The 20,583-nt window shown below is 45.4% G+C and overlaps 1 protein-coding gene across 1 annotated transcript; it reads right to left on the reverse strand.

The window, feature by feature from the left end:
- Positions 1-2,016: 2,016 nt before the first annotated feature.
- Positions 2,017-14,530, reverse strand: pabpc1a (poly(A) binding protein, cytoplasmic 1a). Its single transcript, XM_060900540.1, has 15 exons — positions 13,846-14,530; positions 13,007-13,200; positions 10,341-10,456; positions 10,081-10,220; positions 9,610-9,704; positions 9,376-9,513; positions 9,135-9,230; positions 5,507-5,779; positions 5,167-5,257; positions 4,853-4,966; positions 4,625-4,767; positions 4,354-4,438; positions 2,720-2,850; positions 2,455-2,574; positions 2,017-2,331 (listed from the first exon to the last, which is right to left on the reverse strand). Exons 1-14 carry the CDS (start codon positions 14,036-14,038, stop codon positions 2,485-2,487), a joined length of 1,899 nt encoding a protein of 632 aa, XP_060756523.1. The 5' UTR covers positions 14,039-14,530; the 3' UTR covers positions 2,017-2,331; positions 2,455-2,484.
- Positions 14,531-20,583: the final 6,053 nt, after the last annotated feature.

The raw sequence follows: 20,583 nt of genomic DNA on the forward strand, positions 1-20,583 counted from the left end.
TGCAAATAGTTCTTTGGCATAAATGTTATCAGTATTATCTACATGCAAGTTAAAATCCCCAGATATAATAAGACAATCAAACTCTAAGCAAATGACTGATAACAGTTCACCAAACTCTTCAAGAAAGACTTTGGCTGAATGTCTCGGAGGCCTGTAAATAGTTAATAATAATATGTTAGGAGAGCATGTAACAAGTGCACATAAGTGTTCAAAGGAGGTAAAATCACCAAGTGAGGATTGTTTACATTGAAAAGAGACTTTGAATATATTTGCGATCCCTCCACCTTTCCCTTGTCGGGTAACATTCAAAAAATTTAAATTTGGGGGAGCTGCTTCGATAAGGGTGGTAGCACTATTTGCTTGATCCAGCCAGGTTTCAGTTAGAAGCAAAAAATCAAGATTGTGTTTACAAATAAGATCATTAATTAAAAATGACTTGTTTAAAAGTGATCTAATATTCAGAAGGGCTAGTTTTACAGTAATATTTGGTTGTGCACTCTGATGCTGTTTTAAAACAGGAAGATTAGATTGGTTCACCCCCAGGGTTAAATGTGCTCTATGTTTTCTGTTTCTTATCAACACAGGAATAGTGTCAACATCGGATCCCTGCTTTTTTCTACATCCATTTGCAGGGACCCAGACTACATCAAACAAGACTTTCTAAATGTTCCATTTGGTTTGAGGGTGAAAGGACTGGAGATGACATGTATCTTTTGGATGGTGAAAAAGATTTGTAGCCAGCTGAAAGTCCTGGACGAACACAATTTTGATGAACTGGGTACACTGCTTGTCGCGACAAATTTGGGCTGGAAAAAGAGTGTGTAGCCAGTCTGTCTGTCTGTCTCTCTCTCTCTCTCTCTCACACACACACACACACACTCACACACTCCTCCTCACCGGGCACAGAACCCTTTATACTGGTCTCTCTCTCTCTCACACAGAGCTGGTGTCTCATGTTGGAATTTTGTGGCTCTTTCATGTCACTTCTTCTAAAGGATTAAAGGTGCATAATATTTTCTACATCAGTGTCCACGGTGACCCTAAAGGACAAATCACAAAACAGCAAAACCAAAAACACAACCACAGAGGAATACGGACAAGTCAGAGAGCTGCATCTCAGTATTAAAGTGTAGCATACGACTTTTTTATCCATAGTCTTTCGTCCCACTTCCTGTTTCTTCCTGTTTCCGAGGTCTGGGACTAAAGTGGGAGGAGGAGCACGCCTCTACTATTCCCAGGAGAAGTTAATGTGGTTGATTTTTCTGCTTTGTGGTTGTGATTTGCCCTTCAGGGCCACCATAGGGGTCAGATTATACCCTCCTGCTGACGGATTCCATGTTGAGAGTCACACTGAATGTCAGAATGGACTCCGTACTACAGCAAAACTAAACGTGAAGAAAAACAAGTGGAACTCTACGACAGCGTGGTGAAGCTTCTGACACACGTCCAGTCATTATTACTCACGTGTTCTCCTCAAATCCCCTTCAAACAGGAAGGAAGCTACTGAAGAAAACTTGTTTCAGGCATCTGACCTTGACCCTGTTTGGATCAATTCCAAAATCTAATCAGTTCATCTACTGCTTACAATCATAAAACCCCACATAAACCCTACAGACATCAAACTCACTCCACATCTCACATTAATGACATCCTGAACACACACACCATCAGATTCTGTGAAATCTTTTTTTTTTGGTGGTGCTGGGGGTGTTTCTCTCTCTCTCACACACCCAACCCCATCTGCCCCACCCCTGTATTTGTATACTGTTCTCTGATTGGATCAGTTTACACTCCAGTCAGGGTTGATGTTCCATCGTTAACGGTTTTCTCGTTCTGACCCTCCGCACTCTCACCTGCTCTCTGAAAGAACAGTTTCACAGGTTAACACGTGAGCAGACCTCAAACAGCTCATCGCTTCCTGTTACACACGGATTAGTTCTCTTTAGTGATGATGATAAAACACTGTCTGATAAATCAGGACATCGTCAGTGTAAAAGAGGAGAAACGACAAAGATAAAAGGTTTCAATCTTTATTAACCCAATTCACATGGTCCCAAAGCTCAGCTATCGAGTACCCCACACACACACACACACACACACACACACACACAAATAAAAACAAAAAAGAATGATCAATGAAATCAATTTTTACTTTTTTTTGTGTATATTTTAATCTATAGTCAAGGTCTGTGTTTTGACCTGGCAGTGATTTTTGTATCTGAAATTTATTTTTTGTTTCTTTTTTTCAGGGTTTTTTCTTTCCTGGGTGTTTAATTATTTCGTTTCCTTCTCCAAGTCTTGGTGAAGCCACTGAGTGCAGAGGGAATTATTCTGGAAGAGGGGAGAGAAAAAGTTACTTCTCTCACACACACACACACACACACACACACACACACACACACACACTAGGCCTGCATGAGATCAGTGTGTGTGTGTTCATTCATCAGTACACACCTGGTTCTCATTAAAGCTCTTTGTCGGTGATTAAACCGCAGGAACAGTAGGACTGTTCACTGATTTCTGAGCGTTCTCCTTCGCCTGGTGAGCCTGCAGCACAGCCACCGCCTCATCCACCTACACACACACACACACGCGCGCCAACCAACAAAAGCAAAAACCCTAATAATCTTGATCACTCTAAAAATTGATTTATACCCAGTGTTTTGTGTATGTTTTGTGTGTGTGTGTGTGTGTGTGTGTGTGTGTGTGTGTGTCGCACCTTGGAGCGCAGTGACTCAGGAGACTCGAGCATGTGCAGCAGCTCCGAGTTGTCAATCTCCAACAGCATGCCAGTGATTTTCCCAGCCAGACTTGGGTGCATGTTCTGGATCAACGGGAACAGACGCTCACCTACACACACACACACACACACACACACACACACACACACGAGGGGTTTTGGCTCCAAAGCAGCTCAGTGCACTGTTAAAGGTCTCATGGCATGAAATTTTCACTTTCTGAGGTTTTTTAACGTTAAAATGAGTTCCTCTGACCTTCTTAAGTCACCCCAGTGGCTAGAAATTTCATAATGTGTAAACCAAACTATGCCCAACATTTGAGAATGGCGCGTCAAAACGGCGCGTTGATAAGCTCTTCCCTTTACTACGTCAGCAAGGGAGATGATCCCCACGCCCCCCCTCTGGATTCCCACCCACTGTATGGATTGCCCCGCCCAGCTGTAGTGAGGAGACCATAGAGGACACAACAACATGGCATCACCTAAGCAAGCGAAACATGGAAATTGCGCTGTACATGGATGTGACAACACAGAAAGGAGTCTGTTTTTACTGCCGACGGGAGAGCGCCTGAAGACGCAGTGGCTTAATTTTATTTACCCCAATAATACGCCATCGAGTCTACCTAAGACGGTGTATGTTTGTCGGAAGCATTTTCCTGAGGAATGTTTCCACAACTTGGGACAGTACAGGGCAGGTTTTGCACATCAACTGTCACTGAAGCCTGGGTCCGTACCAAGCATCCCTGCCGCATCAGCAACAAACACCGAACAAGTAAGTGTAGAACTGTTAAGTCGTTTTGCCGTGTTTTAAAATCGGTGCGTTAGCCTTGCAATGGCTACATTAGCTGTGCAGCTAACCGCTTCCTGCAGTTAGCCAGGTGCTCTGCGCTACAAAACCAAAGAGCATGCAGCATGCTCTGTTAAACTGAGTTTAGTCTGGAAATTGACTGTAACTTATGAGCTTATGTTTGACTATTGCTCTGCAATGCATGTCTTCTGTTGGATAAGCGCTATGTTGCTGTAGTTGCTGCTTCTATCCTCTTTGGTTACGGAGTGCGTGTTGAAGCCTAGGGTATTATACGTTCGTAAACTACCACTCCGAACACTCTCACACTCTGTTCTCTGTGTCACGCTGAGTTTACGAAAGGAGTCCGAGGGAGAACGGGGTTTTGTCTTAGCAGCGTGGCTACAGGCGCTGATAGCAGCGAGTATGTGTGCGCGCAGCTTGGTCAAGCCCCTCCCCCCATGGCCCGCCCCCACCCTCTACCCTTCCCCGCCTCCTGCTTCTCATTAGCAAAACGACGCACTGGGAAAAGCGCTGAAATGGGGCTCTCTCCCAGAAGGCTATATCTACGTGCTGAGGGTTCATTTTGAGAAAGGCTGCGGATATAACATCCGGAAACCTCTACGAGCCCGTTTAAAGCATCAACAAACCACCATGCTATGGGACCTTTAAAGTGAGAGCAGGAGGAAATAGCTGTGTGCTCAGTCAGAGAAAGTTTAGAGGCAGTGCGCCCCCTAATGGCACCTCTGATGAGCTCTACACTACACCTGTAGGTTGGATGAGCTCTGTTCATTCCCCCCCCTGTAGAGTTGCTGTGAGGTCTGTAACTCACCCAGCATCTGTTTCTGCTCCTGTGGGGGGGCGGCAGCCAGCATGGAGGCAGTGAGAGGCTCCTGACCCTGTACATGCACTGCAGCCTGACCACACACACACACACACACACACACACACTCTTCAGAAAGCTTAATGAGCTGGTTTAGTGGTGTGCTGGAGCAGACCAGGGCTTCTCCTGAGGATCTTACAGCCACTCAACACACTGACTGACTCACACTGTTACACATGAAGTGTGTTAGAGTGAGGTGTGTGTGTGTGTGTGTGTGTACCTGTGGCAGGGGTACTTGTGTGGCCAGGTGTTGTTGTGTGTTGCGTACTCCAGGTGTGTACTTGTACTGCTGCACCGCTCGCACTGGTGCTGCGGCTGTAGCTGCTCCTGCACTGGCTGGGCGTGGCCCCAACGGCTGAGATGCTACACACACACACGCACACACACACACGAGTCAGGAATGCAGCAGAGAATAAATCTGGAGTGTGTGCGCTCATACAAGACTCACCCATGCGCTGTGATGTCATCATGCGTGGCACCTGATTGGTTGTTGGGCGAATGGCACCGAAGGTCTGTGGGCGTGGCGCTGTGGGACGGATCGCATTCGGCATGTTCTGGAAATCTGCACACAGAAAGTACAACATGATGACATCAGAAGATGCCCAGGGAGACACACACGATAACATGCTGTGTCTCAAACCGCATCCTGCTGCAGTGCCAATATACACCTCTGCTTACTGCAGGGAGGGCACTGAGGGGTACAGGGAGCGGTTTGGGACACAGCTGGGTGATCAGGGTGGGGTGAGTGGAGCTGGGACTCACGCTGTGGGCGGACATTCTGTGTGGCCCAGCGGGGACTCGGGCGGAGTTGAGCCAGCTGACTGCTTGGGTAATAGGCAGCTCTGTTCTGAGCCTGTCTCACACACACACACACACACACACACACGTGTTAACACAACTTGGAAAGATGTTCAAGTGCTAAGTGAATTTATTTAAGTTGGTTAAAGAAACTGTCTGTGTGTGTGTGTGTGTGTGTGTGTGTGAGAGAGAGAGAGAGACAGACACACAGAGAGGGAGAGAGAGAGAGAGAGAGACACACACACACACAGAGAGAGAGAGAGAGAGAGAGAGAGAGAGAGAGAGAGAGAGAGAGAGAGAGTACCTGAGGAATGGCAGCCATAAAGTACCCAGACGGAGGTGCAGGCTGGTAGGGGTTGAGAACCGGGTTCGGGACGGCACGCACACTCGCCATCCTCTGCATGTACTGGTTGGTGAGGTGAGCCTGGCGCTCCTCTTTACGCTGCGCCAGAGCAACATACAGCGGCTTAGTGGCTACAATCCTGCCGTTCATCTCCGTCACTGCCTTTGTGGCTTCCTCCGGGGACGAGAAACAAACGAAACCAAACCCTTTCGAGCGACCACCCTCCATCATCACCTGCAGGGGGCAGTAGATATGCACATGAACATTTCCAAAAAATATAAATAAATAAATAAATAAATAATCCAGTAACACTGCTGGCCTTAAAGGCGTCACAGTGGCGATAAAAGTCGCATTATTCTGCACCAGAATGCTTTCGAGATTCGAAATAAACTGACCGTCGATTTTTCAAAAGCTTCCCGCGGTTGTAATCGGTCCTTATTTGATCATGCCCATCACTTGAAATTTCCCGCGTTCGCAGCGCCCCCTCTCGGTCAATGGAACAGCTGCGTGACGTCATACCAGTAACCACTCGGTGCAGTTGCAATGACGGACACACCAGAAAATAGGAGCGATGCTGAGGAAATTAGCTTTGATTTTACCGATACAGAAGAAGAAAATGGCCCACAAGTAGAGATTTTGACAGCTGAATGTCCTGGTGGTATCCAGCCTTACAGATTTGAACCTGAGCGCTCATCTTCAGAAGAAAATGAGGACAGTTCTGACGACGACAGAAACGAAGACGAGAATGAAGACCGGCGACTTGAAGACTTGTTTTGGTTGGTTTCTCTGACTAAATCACTACTTGTGTGTATTTTTAAAGACCATTTTCACTTGAATTAGAATGCTGTGTGATTAATCTATGATTATGTGTAATACTGATAGCTGTAGGGGGTGAAAGTATAGCTAGAAAGATTGAATTCTAGCAACTTGACAGCTTGCGATCTCGCGAAATGCAGTGGGCCTTCTGATACAGTAGACCCCTTGATATTCCAGTTTTCATCATTTTCCTTTTATTGCGGTTGATTTTCACTTGATATTCAGTATGTTATAGGCTGGGAGTATTGAGCTTTGTATTGTATTGTTTAGTAAACGCACAATCGTCAGTAATAAGTGATAATTATTAGTTAAAGGCAGCTCTGTGGCATAAATCTTTCAATTAATCTTCTGTCATCCATTTGCTAAAATTATGTGCCACATGTGTTATCAAGACAACACTTCATGTGACAAAGAAAGATATGACAAATACATAAATGTATGAAAATCATTTTGTACAATTAATGATTGATACATAGAAACACTTAAAACGTGTGTGGCAGCGGGGGCGTGGTCAAGCGCCGGTCTGTGACAGGAGGGCGGAGCCAGGGAAGGTGAGTGGCAGAATCATTACACCTGACGGTAATTAACCTGTGTTTTGTGTGTTTTCCCAGTCACCGCGCCCTATTTAAGGAGGCAGAGGGAGAGCAGAGAAGAGCTCATCCCGGGACAAGAACACAGTGTGTGTGTTTCACTATCAGATTAAAACTGGCGGTTATACTGAAAAGTCTGGCAATAAAAAGCCTATTTGCATCTGAAGCGTTGTCCTGCCGTCCTCTGTGCTCCACCCACACTTCAGAGAGCTCTACAGTGGTGCCAAAACCCGGGACAAGGTGGAGCACCAACCTCGCAGCCCCATGGAATCCTCCCCGTTCGCGGACCTGGTCCACGCCCTCACCACGGCTCAGCAAAGCCAGCACCAGGCGCTCGTCACGCTCCGAAAGGAGCAAGAGCGGCGCTTCGAAGCCCTGGTGCTGGCCCAGCAGGAAGATCGCGAGGCGTTCCGGCATCTCCTCGCGTCGGCGGGGTCCACCAGTGCCCCGGCCGCGGGCCCGTCTCCCCTCACTGTGACTAAGATGGGCCCACAGGACGACCCCGAGGCGTTTCTCACATTGTTCGAGCAGGTCGCCGAAGCCTCAGGGTGGCCAATGGAGCAGCACGCGGCGCACCTCCTCCCCCTCCTGACGGGAGAGGCGCAGCTGGCCGCGCTATAACTCCCCGCCGGCTGGCCTACACAGACCTTCGCCGGGCCGTCCTCCAGCACGTGGAAGCGCTGGCGCTGTTGTTCTGGCGTGCGCCCCACGCGCTGGAGGACGGCCCGGCGAAGGTCCGTGTAGGCCAGCCGGCGGGGAGTTATAGCGCGGCCAGCTGCGCCTCTCCCGTCAGGAGGGGGAGGAGACGCGCCGCTCCATCGGCCACCCCGAGGCTTCGGCGACCTGCTCGAACAATGTGAGAAACGCCTCGGAGTCATCCTGCGGGGCCGGGGCACTGGTGGACCCCGCCGACGCGAGGAGATGCCGGAACGCCTCGCGATCTTCCTGCTGGGCCAGCACCAGGGCTTCGAAGCGCCGCTCTTGCTCCTTTCGGAGCGTGACGAGCGCCTGGTGCTGGCTTTGCTGAGCCGTGGTGAGGGCGTGGACCAGGTCCGCGAACGGGGAGGATTCCATGGGGCTGCGAGGTTGGTGCTCCACCTTGTCCCGGGTTTTGGCACCACTGTAGAGCTCTCTGAAGTGTGGGTGGAGCACAGAGGACGGCAGGACAACGCTTCAGATGCAAATAGGCTTTTTATTGCCAGACTTTTCAGTATAACCGCCAGTTTTAATCTGATAGTGAAACACACTGTGTTCTTGTCCCGGGATGAGCTCTTCTCTGCTCTGCCTCCTTAAATAGGGCGCGGTTACTGAGAAAACACACAAAACACAGGTTAATTACCGTCAGGTGTAATGATTCTGCCACTCACCTTCCCTGGCTCCGCCCTCCTGTCACAGACCGGCACTTGACCACGCCCCCACTGCCACAATGTGTTTTTAAAAAAATATTTTTTTTCTATCAATACCTAGCCATGACCTTGAAATCAGATCCATTGATAACAACAGTCACAAATAGTGTTCAGTGTTCGTTGCTACAGCCAAACACAATACACCGATTAGGCATTTTGTATCACAGAATATTAATACATCATTTCATAGTGTTTTGAGTGTTCAAAACTATCCACAAACTGAATAAATCCACAAAATCCGCAATGTAAACAACTCTGGTAAACGCACGCTATAGAGAAAACACGGTGACAGGCCAGCATCACCCAAGGGAGGTTACTGGTATGACGTCACACATAAGTTGACCTAGTTAACGGCTGGCTGCCTAAATTTGGCTGTGCGCGTCAACTTTAAATGCTTGTAGCGGGCGTATCGCGACACTGAGATCGCGGGAAACCGAGGGGCTTGAATAACCCACCAAACCCGACATTCTGACACATGATATAGCCTGATTGCTGAAATTACCGCACGACGCCTTTAACACCGCATTAGCATTAATGACATGAAACTTTTTTTAATTAAAAAACTAACACTTCATTTTTTTCTCCCAACTTTAAAATAATCTTTTTTTTTTTAAATACAGTATTCAACTTTATATAGACAAAAACAAACAAACAGACACTTCATGTTTAAACCAAAGCTTTTGGTTGTGGAGTTGATAGTTGATGAAACAATAAAACTCAAGGGTGATCAGTCACAGGTGATTATTTATAGGTGGTGATCAGTCAGGAGGAGGTTACCTTGGCGCTGGTGATGGTTCCGAAAGGTGAGAACTCTTTGCGAAGACGTTCATCATCCAGACCATCATCCAGATTCTTCACATACAAGTTCACACCCTATAGCACAAGATGGAGGTGAGCAGTGCGTGTCTGTCTGTAGCCTGCCGGCTAGAGAGCAGTCTAATGTGTAACTCACAGTTAGCATATTACCTGTCTGTCTCTGTGTGTGTGTGTGTGTGTGTGTGTGTGTGTGTGTGTGTACCTGGTAGCGTGTCATGCGGTCCTGCTTCATCTGTTCAAACTTGCGTTTTAGTTCAGTCTGTCTCTCACCTTTCTTCTGCGCCCGGCCCACGTACACCTGTTTACCATTTAACTCCTTTCCATTCATCTCATCCACAGCCTACACACACACACACACAATATTAACCCAACTCATAAGGTTCGGTCGTTCCCCCCACAGTCTTCACTAGTGCACTTGGCCGTAGTGCACACTCACTCTCTGTGCGTCCTCGTGCCTCTCAAAGCTCACGAAGCCGAATCCTTTAGATTTTCCACTCTCATCAGTCATGACCCGAATACTCAGTGCAGGCCCTGTTACACACACACACACACACACACACCAAGCACTCGGTCTCAAACACTACATTATACCACAACTTATTGTTATGACCAGAATATTAACCATTGCAAGGCTGTGTCCCATACACACACACACACACACACTTCTTAAAAGGAGTGTTCATACAGCGTTACCCTGTGTGTGTGTGTGTGTGTGTGTGTGTGTGTGTGTGTGTGTGTGTGTGTGTTACGCATAACGCACTATGAATGGTGTTTATAAATGTACCCTTCAGGTATGTGTGAAATAACATGTTAAAGCTGTGTTTGTGTGAGTAAACTTGATGACCTCATGCTACATAATCTGAGCCACGCACACATGCACTTGGGACACTGCCTCACGTGTCCTCACCGAACTTGCTGAAGATGTCTTTGAGTTTGTCATCGTCCATGTCCTCCCCAAAATTCTTAATGTAAACGTTTGTGAACTCTTTGGCTCGAGCTCCCATCTCAGCCTCACGCTCTTTACGGGATTTAAAGCGTCCAACAAACCTGTAAAGTGCGCGCACGCACACACACACACAATAAATTATATCCTGCTAAAAGACCAAACTCAGAAATTAGTTCTCACACACACACAGTCAGGCAGTTAGTTATTTCTGTGCGCCTTACACTTTGCGATCGTTGAGCAGCATGCCGTTCATTTTCTCTATCGCTCTCTCTGCAGCCTCGTGGGTCTCAAAGTGCACAAAGCCGTAACCCTTAGAGCCGTTTTCATCACACACCACCTTCAGAAGAAGCACACTGTTACACACACACACACATATATATATGAGTGATTCCACACTTATGGGTACTGAAATGGGGACATGAACTTATTTTTAAAAATTCACCTAAAACCATTTCTTTTTTTACCATCAGGTCACAAAACATGTAATCTTTAATGAATGATATGTTAAAAGATAACTTTAATTTTCTGAGATGTAATAAAAACATATTTATATGCCAAAGTCAAGCCTATGAGTTCCAAAATGATGTCTGTTCCATTACTTCTGTTACGATTGTCCATCTCGCGTCTGTTACAAATTAATTACAATCTAGCTATATACCATGTTAATCTTATTGAAAGAATGTGTATGTTTATTCTACTACACATGTTTATTAATTATATTTGCTAAAACATCACCTTCCTATGTTTCAAAAAGTAATTCTACATTGTTAAAATTGAGAATATATATGTCCACAACACTTCTGTTACGTTCTGACTTTGGCATATAAATATGTTTTTATTACATCTCAGAAAATTAAAGTTATCTTTTAACACATCATTCATTAAAGATTACATGTTTTGTGACCTGATGGTAAAAAAAGAAATGGTTTTAGGTGAATTTTTAAAAATAAGTTCATGTCCCCATTTCAGTACCCATAAGCGTGGAATCACTCATATATTAGAACACACTGACATGACTGACTTACACACACACACACACACACACACACACACACACGCTATTTGGGGCAAACTCACGCGAGACATGGATGCCTTGCACCGTGCCCATGCATGACTGTCCCCCCCTCCCCCCCGCGCACATTGTGCTTACCATTCCGGGCACGGCTAGTGGTCACACCAGGTGTGTACAGTGCCCGAGTCCAACTGGACCACACCAGAGCACAATCATCACACGAGTCAAACGAACTAGACTTTGGGGGTTAAATGTGCTCGGGCCTGGTATGGATCAGCGAGCATGAGTACACCCTCAAGGCCCAAGCGTATACCTATGGATGCAGCTACACGCAACATGGACGCACTGAGGTGTCTCCAAAGTATTCTTGGTTTTCTGCTGAAACCGTACGCATCTCTGAACGCACGTGCACCATGCCTTTATTGAATTACACCTCCCAGGAGCAGCAAAAAGTGCCGTCTGAAAGTAAGACAATCCCCTGAATAAGATTAAAAACAAGACTAAAGGTGCACGTGGCAATTTGCAGCTCGAGAGAAAAGAATCTTTAGTGTTTAATGTTGATGGTAGAAGGAGGAGACAAGAGGAAGAAAAATGTTCTAAAGTCATATTTCGCACTTCGACTACTCTCGCCGACTGGACTGGGCTCGACGTTAACTTTCTGATCCATCTGTCCAGTCAGAGAAGCAGCAAGGTTTTTCATTTATCCTGACCATAACCTTTTTATTACCGTGTATTTACTCAGTCAATGACCGCAGACACACCACTGTTCCTCTTGTTGCTGGTTTACACTGTAAAGCAACAGCATCAGGCCCAACACCGTGGGGGTGGATCCTGTAACCCTGTGGACGGTCACTTCACCACTGCGCAACACTAACACAGCTGCATCACCTTCCTTCACCTTCAACTGCTCCATTTGGTTTTTGTTTTTAAATAAGAGTGTGTGTTTTACCAACTTCGTGACTCCCGACAGAATCAATCGCAGAAACATCTGACCCCGTGGCCAGTGATGTGTTTCCCGTTGCCCAGGTTTTGCACAGTAATGCAGTACACTTTGCTCTCGTGTCCATCGTACTATAGCCAGTCAAATTCAGTGAGCCACTTTAGGAGGAACTTGCGTTTCCTGTTTATTTTCTGTTCGTCCTTTTTAACTTTTTGGGATTGTTGTCTTTTTCACTTTCTTTCGACAAAGTGAAACTGAAAGAAATCACGTTGGACATGATGAGGGGGACAGAATCACGGTATGAATGAAAAACAAACTGTGAGTGAGTTCAGCACGGTCATAAAATTCCCCTGAAATATTTTACAACATTTGTGATGGTTAACGAGAACCATACAAAAGAAAACACACTGAATGTCCGAATGAAATGAAGATTCACCAGAAATGTTTATTTTATCGAGGTGTTTGATCGCCATTTCTCCAATTTTGATGAATTCAGTGTCTAATAATCTATAATTAGAGATTACACCATGGTTATTTTTTACGCACGCACCTGCTGCACTCGGCTTCCCCGGAATTTTGTAAACAATAACACAGCCTGATCACTGAGGGGATTGAATTGGCGTCACTGGAGGTTTATTAATGCAACTCTGGAATAATTACTATAAAAATGGTGATTTTCAACAAATATTCAACTCGTCCTGTCGGATACGCAGATGTGGATTTGACTTGTCCGGATCAGATGTTTGGTTGTCCCGGACAGTCAGACTAGTGTTAATATCGAGGCTTGCTGGACGGCATACACCGAGTTTCATGCATGCACAGTTGATGCTCACAGTCCACGTGGACAACACCCTGTGTGCTGCATGGACTGTGGCACAGACTGCACCTGCTGAAGTATACTTCAGCCTTCTCACACACACCCCACCACACCAAACCTTGCAAGACAGGATGTTCCCAAAGGCTGAGAAGGTGTCATAGAGAGCCTTGTTATCGATGGACTTGTCAAGGTTCTTGATGAAGATGTTCCCAACACCACTCTTCCTCAGTGAGGGGTCTCGCTGGGACCACATGATCCGAACAGGACGTCCCTTAATCACATCGAAGTTCATCGTGTCCAAAGCTCGCTCAGCTGAAGGAAGAAAAAGTCCAGTAGAGCTCATTAACCTCATCAAAAAACATTAAACCACACTTTCACTCCAAACTCACTCAGGACCGATCAGTACTTTACACACAGACCACAGACACACAGCCACGTTTACGGTCACTCAAGTTCTCCTAACAGGAATACGTCTCAATTTTAAAGACTTTTAACTCAATATTAAAAGGTCACACAGGGAAAGGGCTGGTACAGAAATACCGGACACAAGACCTATCAAGATTGGATTAGTTCATTAGGGGGACAGATAAAACATAAATAAAATGAACAGATGAACACTGAGTCTGGAAGAGAACTGGAGGGAATTCAGTGTATAATTTTCGCAGAGGAGGGCTGAGCAAAACACCAAATAATCCCAGAGGAGCTCCAGGACACCCCAACCCTGGAGCCCTCCTACAGTTAACCCCATCCCGAACAGGGCTATAAACCCGCAGCGAGTCTCTCAGTAAGGGCGAAAATCACATCAGCGCTGTTCCACTTTATAATCAGCGCGCTGTTCCAGCTGATCTCCAGCAGCGCTTTAACTCTCGCTGCGCTCATGCGGACAGAATCAGAGCTCGTTAGCGCGGGACAGCGGCAACGCCGGCGCGATACACAGCAGCGGCGCGTCTCGCTCACCGTCGGCGGGCTGCTGGAAGTTGACGTAGGCGTATCCGAGCGAGCGGCGGGTCATCATGTCCCTGCACACCCGGATGGAGAGGATGGGACCCGCGGGGCTGAACTTCTCGTACAGCATGGCCTCGGTGACGTCAGGGTGCAGGTCTCCCACATACAGAGACGCCATGGGGTAACTGGGAGCGCTGGGGTTCATCTCCACCGACTGTCCCTCCCACTGACCGAGCGGAAACGCGCGGAGCTCGGTTTAGGCCACACAGCGAGCGGGCGAATTTAAACACTCAGTAACTGCGGAAACTGCGCTGACAGTGAACTTTTAACACAAACAAGCCGGTTCGGATCACGACGGGATTTTCAGCGAAAAGATAAAAGGGTAAAAAGCGGAAAGCCCAGGCTCCCAGTCCGCTCTCGCTAATGCTAACGGGTTAGCTCACTCAGCTAATCTCCTCAGAGCAGCGCGCCGCTAGTTCCGCTAACTCCACACGCCGATCTGCTCCGGGAGCGGAAGCCGAGAATCCCGCTGCGGCTTCACCAGCTCTCGGTTACAAAGACGGAAGTAGATTTTTTGTTGATTTTCTGTTTTGTAATTTTTTTTGTATTTTTGATTTTTTTAAATAAGATGTGTGCCGAGGCTCGCTCCGGGGCACACGCGCTCACCACAGCACAAGACGGAAGAGGGACGGAACCGGAAACCGACTTTCACTATTAAAAAAAAAAAAAAACTTCCTCCGGAAATCGAACTATTAAAAACTAGGAAAGACAATTGAAAGTGCAAAGGCTTAAAAATCAGTTACATGATTTAAATAAAAATAATAAAAAAACAACCACGAGGGCAAAAAATATAACTACCATTAAATTATTTATAAAAAAGCAAATGACTGAACGAGCGAGTGAATGAAGAACCGCAACACTCCTCAGCGCCTGCGGGAAACATCTGCAGGGCAGAAGCAGACAGGAGAGAATCTCTCTCTCTCTCACACTCACTCTCTCTCACACACACACACACACACTCTCTCTCTCTCTCACACACTCTCTCTCTCTCTCTCACACACACACACACACACACACACACACTCTCTCTCTCTCTCACACACTCTCTCTCTCTCTCTCTCACACACACACACACACACACACACACTCACTCTCTAACATACTCTCACGCTCTCTCTCTCACTCACTCACACTCGCTCTCTCTCTCACACTCGCTCACTCAGACACTCACACACTCACTCTCTCACTCACTCACACTTGCTCTCTCTCTCACACTCGCTCACTCTCTCACACAGACACTCACACACTCACACTCTCTCACTCACACTCACTCACACTCTCTCTCTCTCACACACACACACACTCACTCTCTAACATACACTCTCTCACACTCACTCTCTCACTCACTCACACTCGCTCTCTCTCTCACACTCGCTCACTCAGACACTCACACACTCTCTCACACTCACTCTCTCACTCACTCACACTTGCTCTCTCTCTCACACTCGCTCACTCTCTCACACAGACACTCACACACACACTCTCTCACTCACACTCACTCTCACACTCACTCACACTCGCTCTCTCTCTCTCACACTCACTCACTCTCACATTCTCTCTCACACTCACTCACACTCACTCTCATGCTCACTCACTCTCATGCTCTCTCACACTCACTCTCACACTTGCTCTCTCACACTCACTCACTCTCTCACTCACTCTCACGCTCGCTCACTCTCACACTCACTCACTCTCTCACGCTCTCTCTCACACTCGCTCACTCTCACACTCACTCACTCACTCTCACACTCACTCTCACGCTCGCTCACTCTCACACTCACTCACTCTCACACTCTCTCACGCTCTCTCTCTCTCACACTCACTCTCTCTCACACTCACTCTCATGCTCTCTCACACTCGCTCACTCTCACACTCTCTCTCACACTCGCTCACTCACTCTCACGCTCTCTCTCTCACACTCACTCTCACGCTCTCTCACTCACACTCTCTCACATGCTCTCTCTCTCTCTCTCTCTCTCTCTCTCTCTCTCTCACTCACTGACTCAGGAAGCCCCCCCCCCCCCCACACATGGAAAGACTCGAACTCAGAAAAGACTCTGACTATGGAACTGCACTGTGACTTTTGCACCTTTACCTGGACTACCTCACTTTTTTTTTTACACACCATACACTGTTTCTTGTTGCTGCTGCCCTCCACGGAAAAGACTTCTCTATGGAACTACACATGTGACTTTGCACCTTACCTGAACTCTCTCATAAGAACTGCCTTGGGCCCTGCAATATAACAACTTACCATATGCTGCTTCTGAATGCTGCTACACATTATTAACACATTATTATTTATTTAACACATTATTCTACATAAATGCTGCTACTGTGATAACCTCAACTGGACTGTGCTGTACTGTACTGTGTGTCTTGTATACTAGTCTTGTTCTTATCTTCCTGTCTTTAGCCTAGATTATTTTTCTAAATGTTAAATGTTTCAATTCCCCCCCCTTTTTTTTAAATTATAACTTTATTATTACTTATTGCTTGTTACACTGTTATTGGTCCTGTCTTGCGCTTTAATGTTTGTCTTGTTAATGTCAGTCCTATGTTTGTCTATGTCTTTACATGGGATAGAGAGAAACATAATTTCAATTTCCTTGTATGACCTGCGCATATGAAGAAACTGACAATAAAGCTGACTTGAACTTGAACTCACTCTCTCTCTCTCTCTCTCTCACACTCGCTCGCTCTCTCTCTCTCATACTCACTCTCACTCGCTCTCTCACTCTCTCTCTCACACACTCACACTCGCTCTCTCTCACTCTCTCACACTCTCACTCACTCACACTCGCTCTCACACACTCTTTCTCACACACTCTCACACACTCACACTCGCTCTCTCTCACTCACACTCGCTCTCTCTCTTGCTCTCTCACTCACTCACACTCGCTCTCTCACGCTCTCTCTCACACTCACTAGCTCTCTCTCACACACGCTCATGGATTAAAGGAAAAAAAATCATCTGACTGAAAAAATAAAATAAAAAAAAGCTCCATGTCGTTGGCCCCTACCACGTCAGCGATGCGTCAAATTTTAAACGCCGTGTTGTCCATTATCCCCTCGGCCCCTACTTATAGTACATTTACATAATTTTAACAATGACTAAAGCTAAGGCAAGACTTGACCATTGTCATTACTGGCTATTCATGATGAAACATCAAGTTTTCAGCACAAAGTGCAAATTTATTTCAACAATACTTTAGTAATGCACAACAGTGGTTCAGAGAAAAGTGCAAGTGCAGTCGAACTTGAACCATGCTTTCAAAAGAGTGGAACAGAAAGAAAAATAAGAAAATCTGTTAAATAAAGCCAGGAAACAAGAAAAGTGAAAGTTCACTTTTTCTGCTTCTTCGCAGTGAAGCCAAAGGCATCTAGTTTGGCAACACCTGATGCCTGTTTTTGTTTCTTTTTCCTTGGCACAGCAGCAGGAGCTTGCCATTATCGCCCATTTCATTTCGCCAAGCCCATCTCCACTTATTCTTTACCGTTTTGTCGATGTCTGACACATCTGTGCCTTCATTTAAAAGAAGTGCGTCCATGCTGGCAAAACCGAAAGTAATTTGACGCGCTCTAGTGATGGAAATCGAAGGGCCTGTGTCAGGTGAAATATGGCCTTATACGCAGTACTCGAGTTGAGGGGGGATGTGGGGGGAGGCATCCCCCTTCTGAAATAAAAATCTCAAATCATCCCCCTTATAAAACGGCCATCCCCCCCCCCCCATCACATCCCTCGGGCCATTTTACCAATTAATGTGGAAATTAGCCTACTATTATTTTAACAAATATTACTACCATTTCAACATTAGAGGCTTTGCGCAGTGATAGCCTACATGTGGCCGGATAAAAAAGACGCATATTTATTTATTCGGTTGCACCTCTCATTCACACCTACAGTACCAGTCAAAAGTTTGGAAACGCCTCTAATTCAGTGGTTTTTCATTATTTTAAAATTTTCTGAATTGTAGATTAATACTAAAGTCATGAAGTATGTGAAGAAATATATATGGAATTATTTGGTAAACAAAAAAGTGTTAATCAAACCAGAATATGTTTTATATTTTAGATTCTTCAAAGTGGCACCTTTTGCTTAGATGACAGCTTTGCACAGCTTGGCATTTTCTCAGTCAGCTTTACGAGGTAGTCACCTGGAATGGCTTTCAGTTTACAGCTGTGCCTTGTCAAGAGTTAATTTCTTGAATTTCTTGACCTCTTAATGTGTTTGAGACCATCAGTTGTGTTGTGAAGAGGTAGAGTTGGTATACAGTGAATGGCCCTATTTGAGGACTGTTCTAATCCATATTATGCCAAGAACTACTCAACTAAGTAAAGAAAAACGACAGTCCATCATTACTTTAAGAAATGAAGGTCAGTCAGTCCGAAAAAGTTTGGGATGAGTTGGACCGCAGAGTGAAGGCAAAGCAGCCAATGAGTGCTCAGCACCTCTGGGAACTCCTTCAAGACTGTTGGAAAACCATTTCGAGTGATGACCTCATGAAGCTGATTGAGAGAATGTCAAGAGTGTGCAAAGCTGTAATCAAAGCAAAAGGTGCCGACTTTGAAGAGTCTAAAAGAGGGGGGTCCGGGGGCTCTCCCCTGGAAAATTTAGATTTTTCAATTCATATTCATGCATTCATGGTGCATTTTAAGGTGAAATTAATGAAAATAAGATTATTCATATTTTGCTAACATTATTATACTTTTATTGTTTGTTCACACTGATATTTTATTGTTTGCATTTCTTGTTCTATCAATTTCTTAGTTACATTTAAAAATTTCCTTTGTTCTTGTTCTCTGTTCGTTTAACACATGCTGTTGATTACTGTTTTACATTAACAATTGTTTGTATAAGTTTTAGAATAAGCCAAGTTTTGCCTCATCATGCAACTAACTTGTTTATAGAATAAGCTTTGCCTGTAACCCACCCTGTGTGATGGAGACATATTTCCCTTTTTTGTCATGGTTTCAAATTTGGCTCATATATTCTCACCACTGTAGATATTCTTATAGAAATAGAGGTACAATGAACTTTTTAAATACACCTTTATATAATAGCCACAAGACACACACAGGCCAGTCCCAAGTCTGGATGAAAGGCGAGGGTGGCATACTAACCCTTATCATGCTGGATTTAAATGGCCATTTTTATTGCCCATGAAGTTGTTTTATTTCTTAATTAATAAAATATCATGAGAATCATTGACAAACCATACATTTCCTGAAAGGGTGGACTTTGGGGAATAATCTAGTGAGATTTTTGCAAAGCCTTACCTGCTCGGGGGTGATTTATAACCCTAATTACCTGTTAATTAGCTAATTAACAGGTATGCTCAGGTGAGCCAAAAAGGGGTGAAATGTTGTATTTTTTTAAATAAGACAAGATATAAACACCAACTTTTCAGGATATGTCCTTGGGGGAACTAATAGTAAATTTTTGCAAATTCAGCTCATTTGCATAAACCGTTGCCATGGCAACAGCAGATACCCTAGCAACTGGGGGTATACTGGGTTTAGCATGGTCTGGTTGTACCAGAGAGGGTCAGAATAGTTATTTTTGTTGTAATGAACTAATGTAGACCGAGTTTGGCTATTTTGATAGATTTCATCATCTTTGGATATTTGAATAATATAATATATGGGATCAGATCTAATTTACCACATTATTTTATCTATTCTTCTATTTCAGTCATATTTCTCCCCCCTTCCTCCCTCTCTCTCTCTCTCTCCACGCTGTTTGCACTGTTATTGGAGATGCTTTAATCTCATTGTACATGTGTATAGTGACAATAAAGGCACTCTATTCTATTCCATCAACCAACATTTATACTTCATTCTTTAATCACTAAAAGTTGATACACGTGTAGCCATATCTCTTGGCAGTGTATCCTGAAATTTTGATATTAATATACAAAGTCTGAACGATTTTACACCACCTGAAGCTAAAGCGCGTGTGTTGAAATGCTGTTTTACAATTTGGCGCCATATTCGGCGAGTTGTAAACCAAGTGGGACGTCGCACGCTCTGATTGGCTGCCGAGTTCAAAATGAAGCCGTTCGTTAACACCCGATAGTTCATTTATGCACGATCGTATTTAAACTGTTTACCTGGCCTTTGGCCAGGTTGGGGAGCGTGGAGTTTGAACACATTTCTATTTGAATTTCACCGTTCTGATGGTCTCCTTGCCGCAACCGTCTTCGTCTACAAGATGCTATTTTCCCACCAAAACGACACTTCCGAACGGCACCGAACATCTCCGAAGATGCACGAAGACGACACACTCCTGCCGCAGAGCGGAGTGTGACGAAAAAGATGACGGAACTCATATCGAAAAGGTGCATTTTACGAACAATTTCTTCACAATTCTGGGTAAAATATGAGTAATAAAATTTGTTAATTTGTATTGAAAACGTACCAGCCCGCCTGGACCACTGTTTGGCCAAATTTAGTGGCCCGAAAGACATAAAAAAAAACACCGCCGGGCCATTGGGCAAGTGCTAATGTCGAGCCCTGCACTCACATGCTCTCTCTCTCTCACACTCACACGCTCTCTCTCCCTCTCTCACACTCACATGCTCTCTCTCCCTCTCTCACACGCTCTCTCTGTCTCTCTCTCACACTCACTCTCACGCTCTCTCCCTCTCTCCCACTCTCACACTCACTCACAAGCTCTCTCTCTCTCTC

The sequence above is a fragment of the Neoarius graeffei genome, chromosome 19 (genome assembly GCF_027579695.1).
Source record: "Neoarius graeffei isolate fNeoGra1 chromosome 19, fNeoGra1.pri, whole genome shotgun sequence".
Classification (NCBI taxonomy): Eukaryota; Metazoa; Chordata; class Actinopteri; order Siluriformes; family Ariidae; genus Neoarius; species Neoarius graeffei.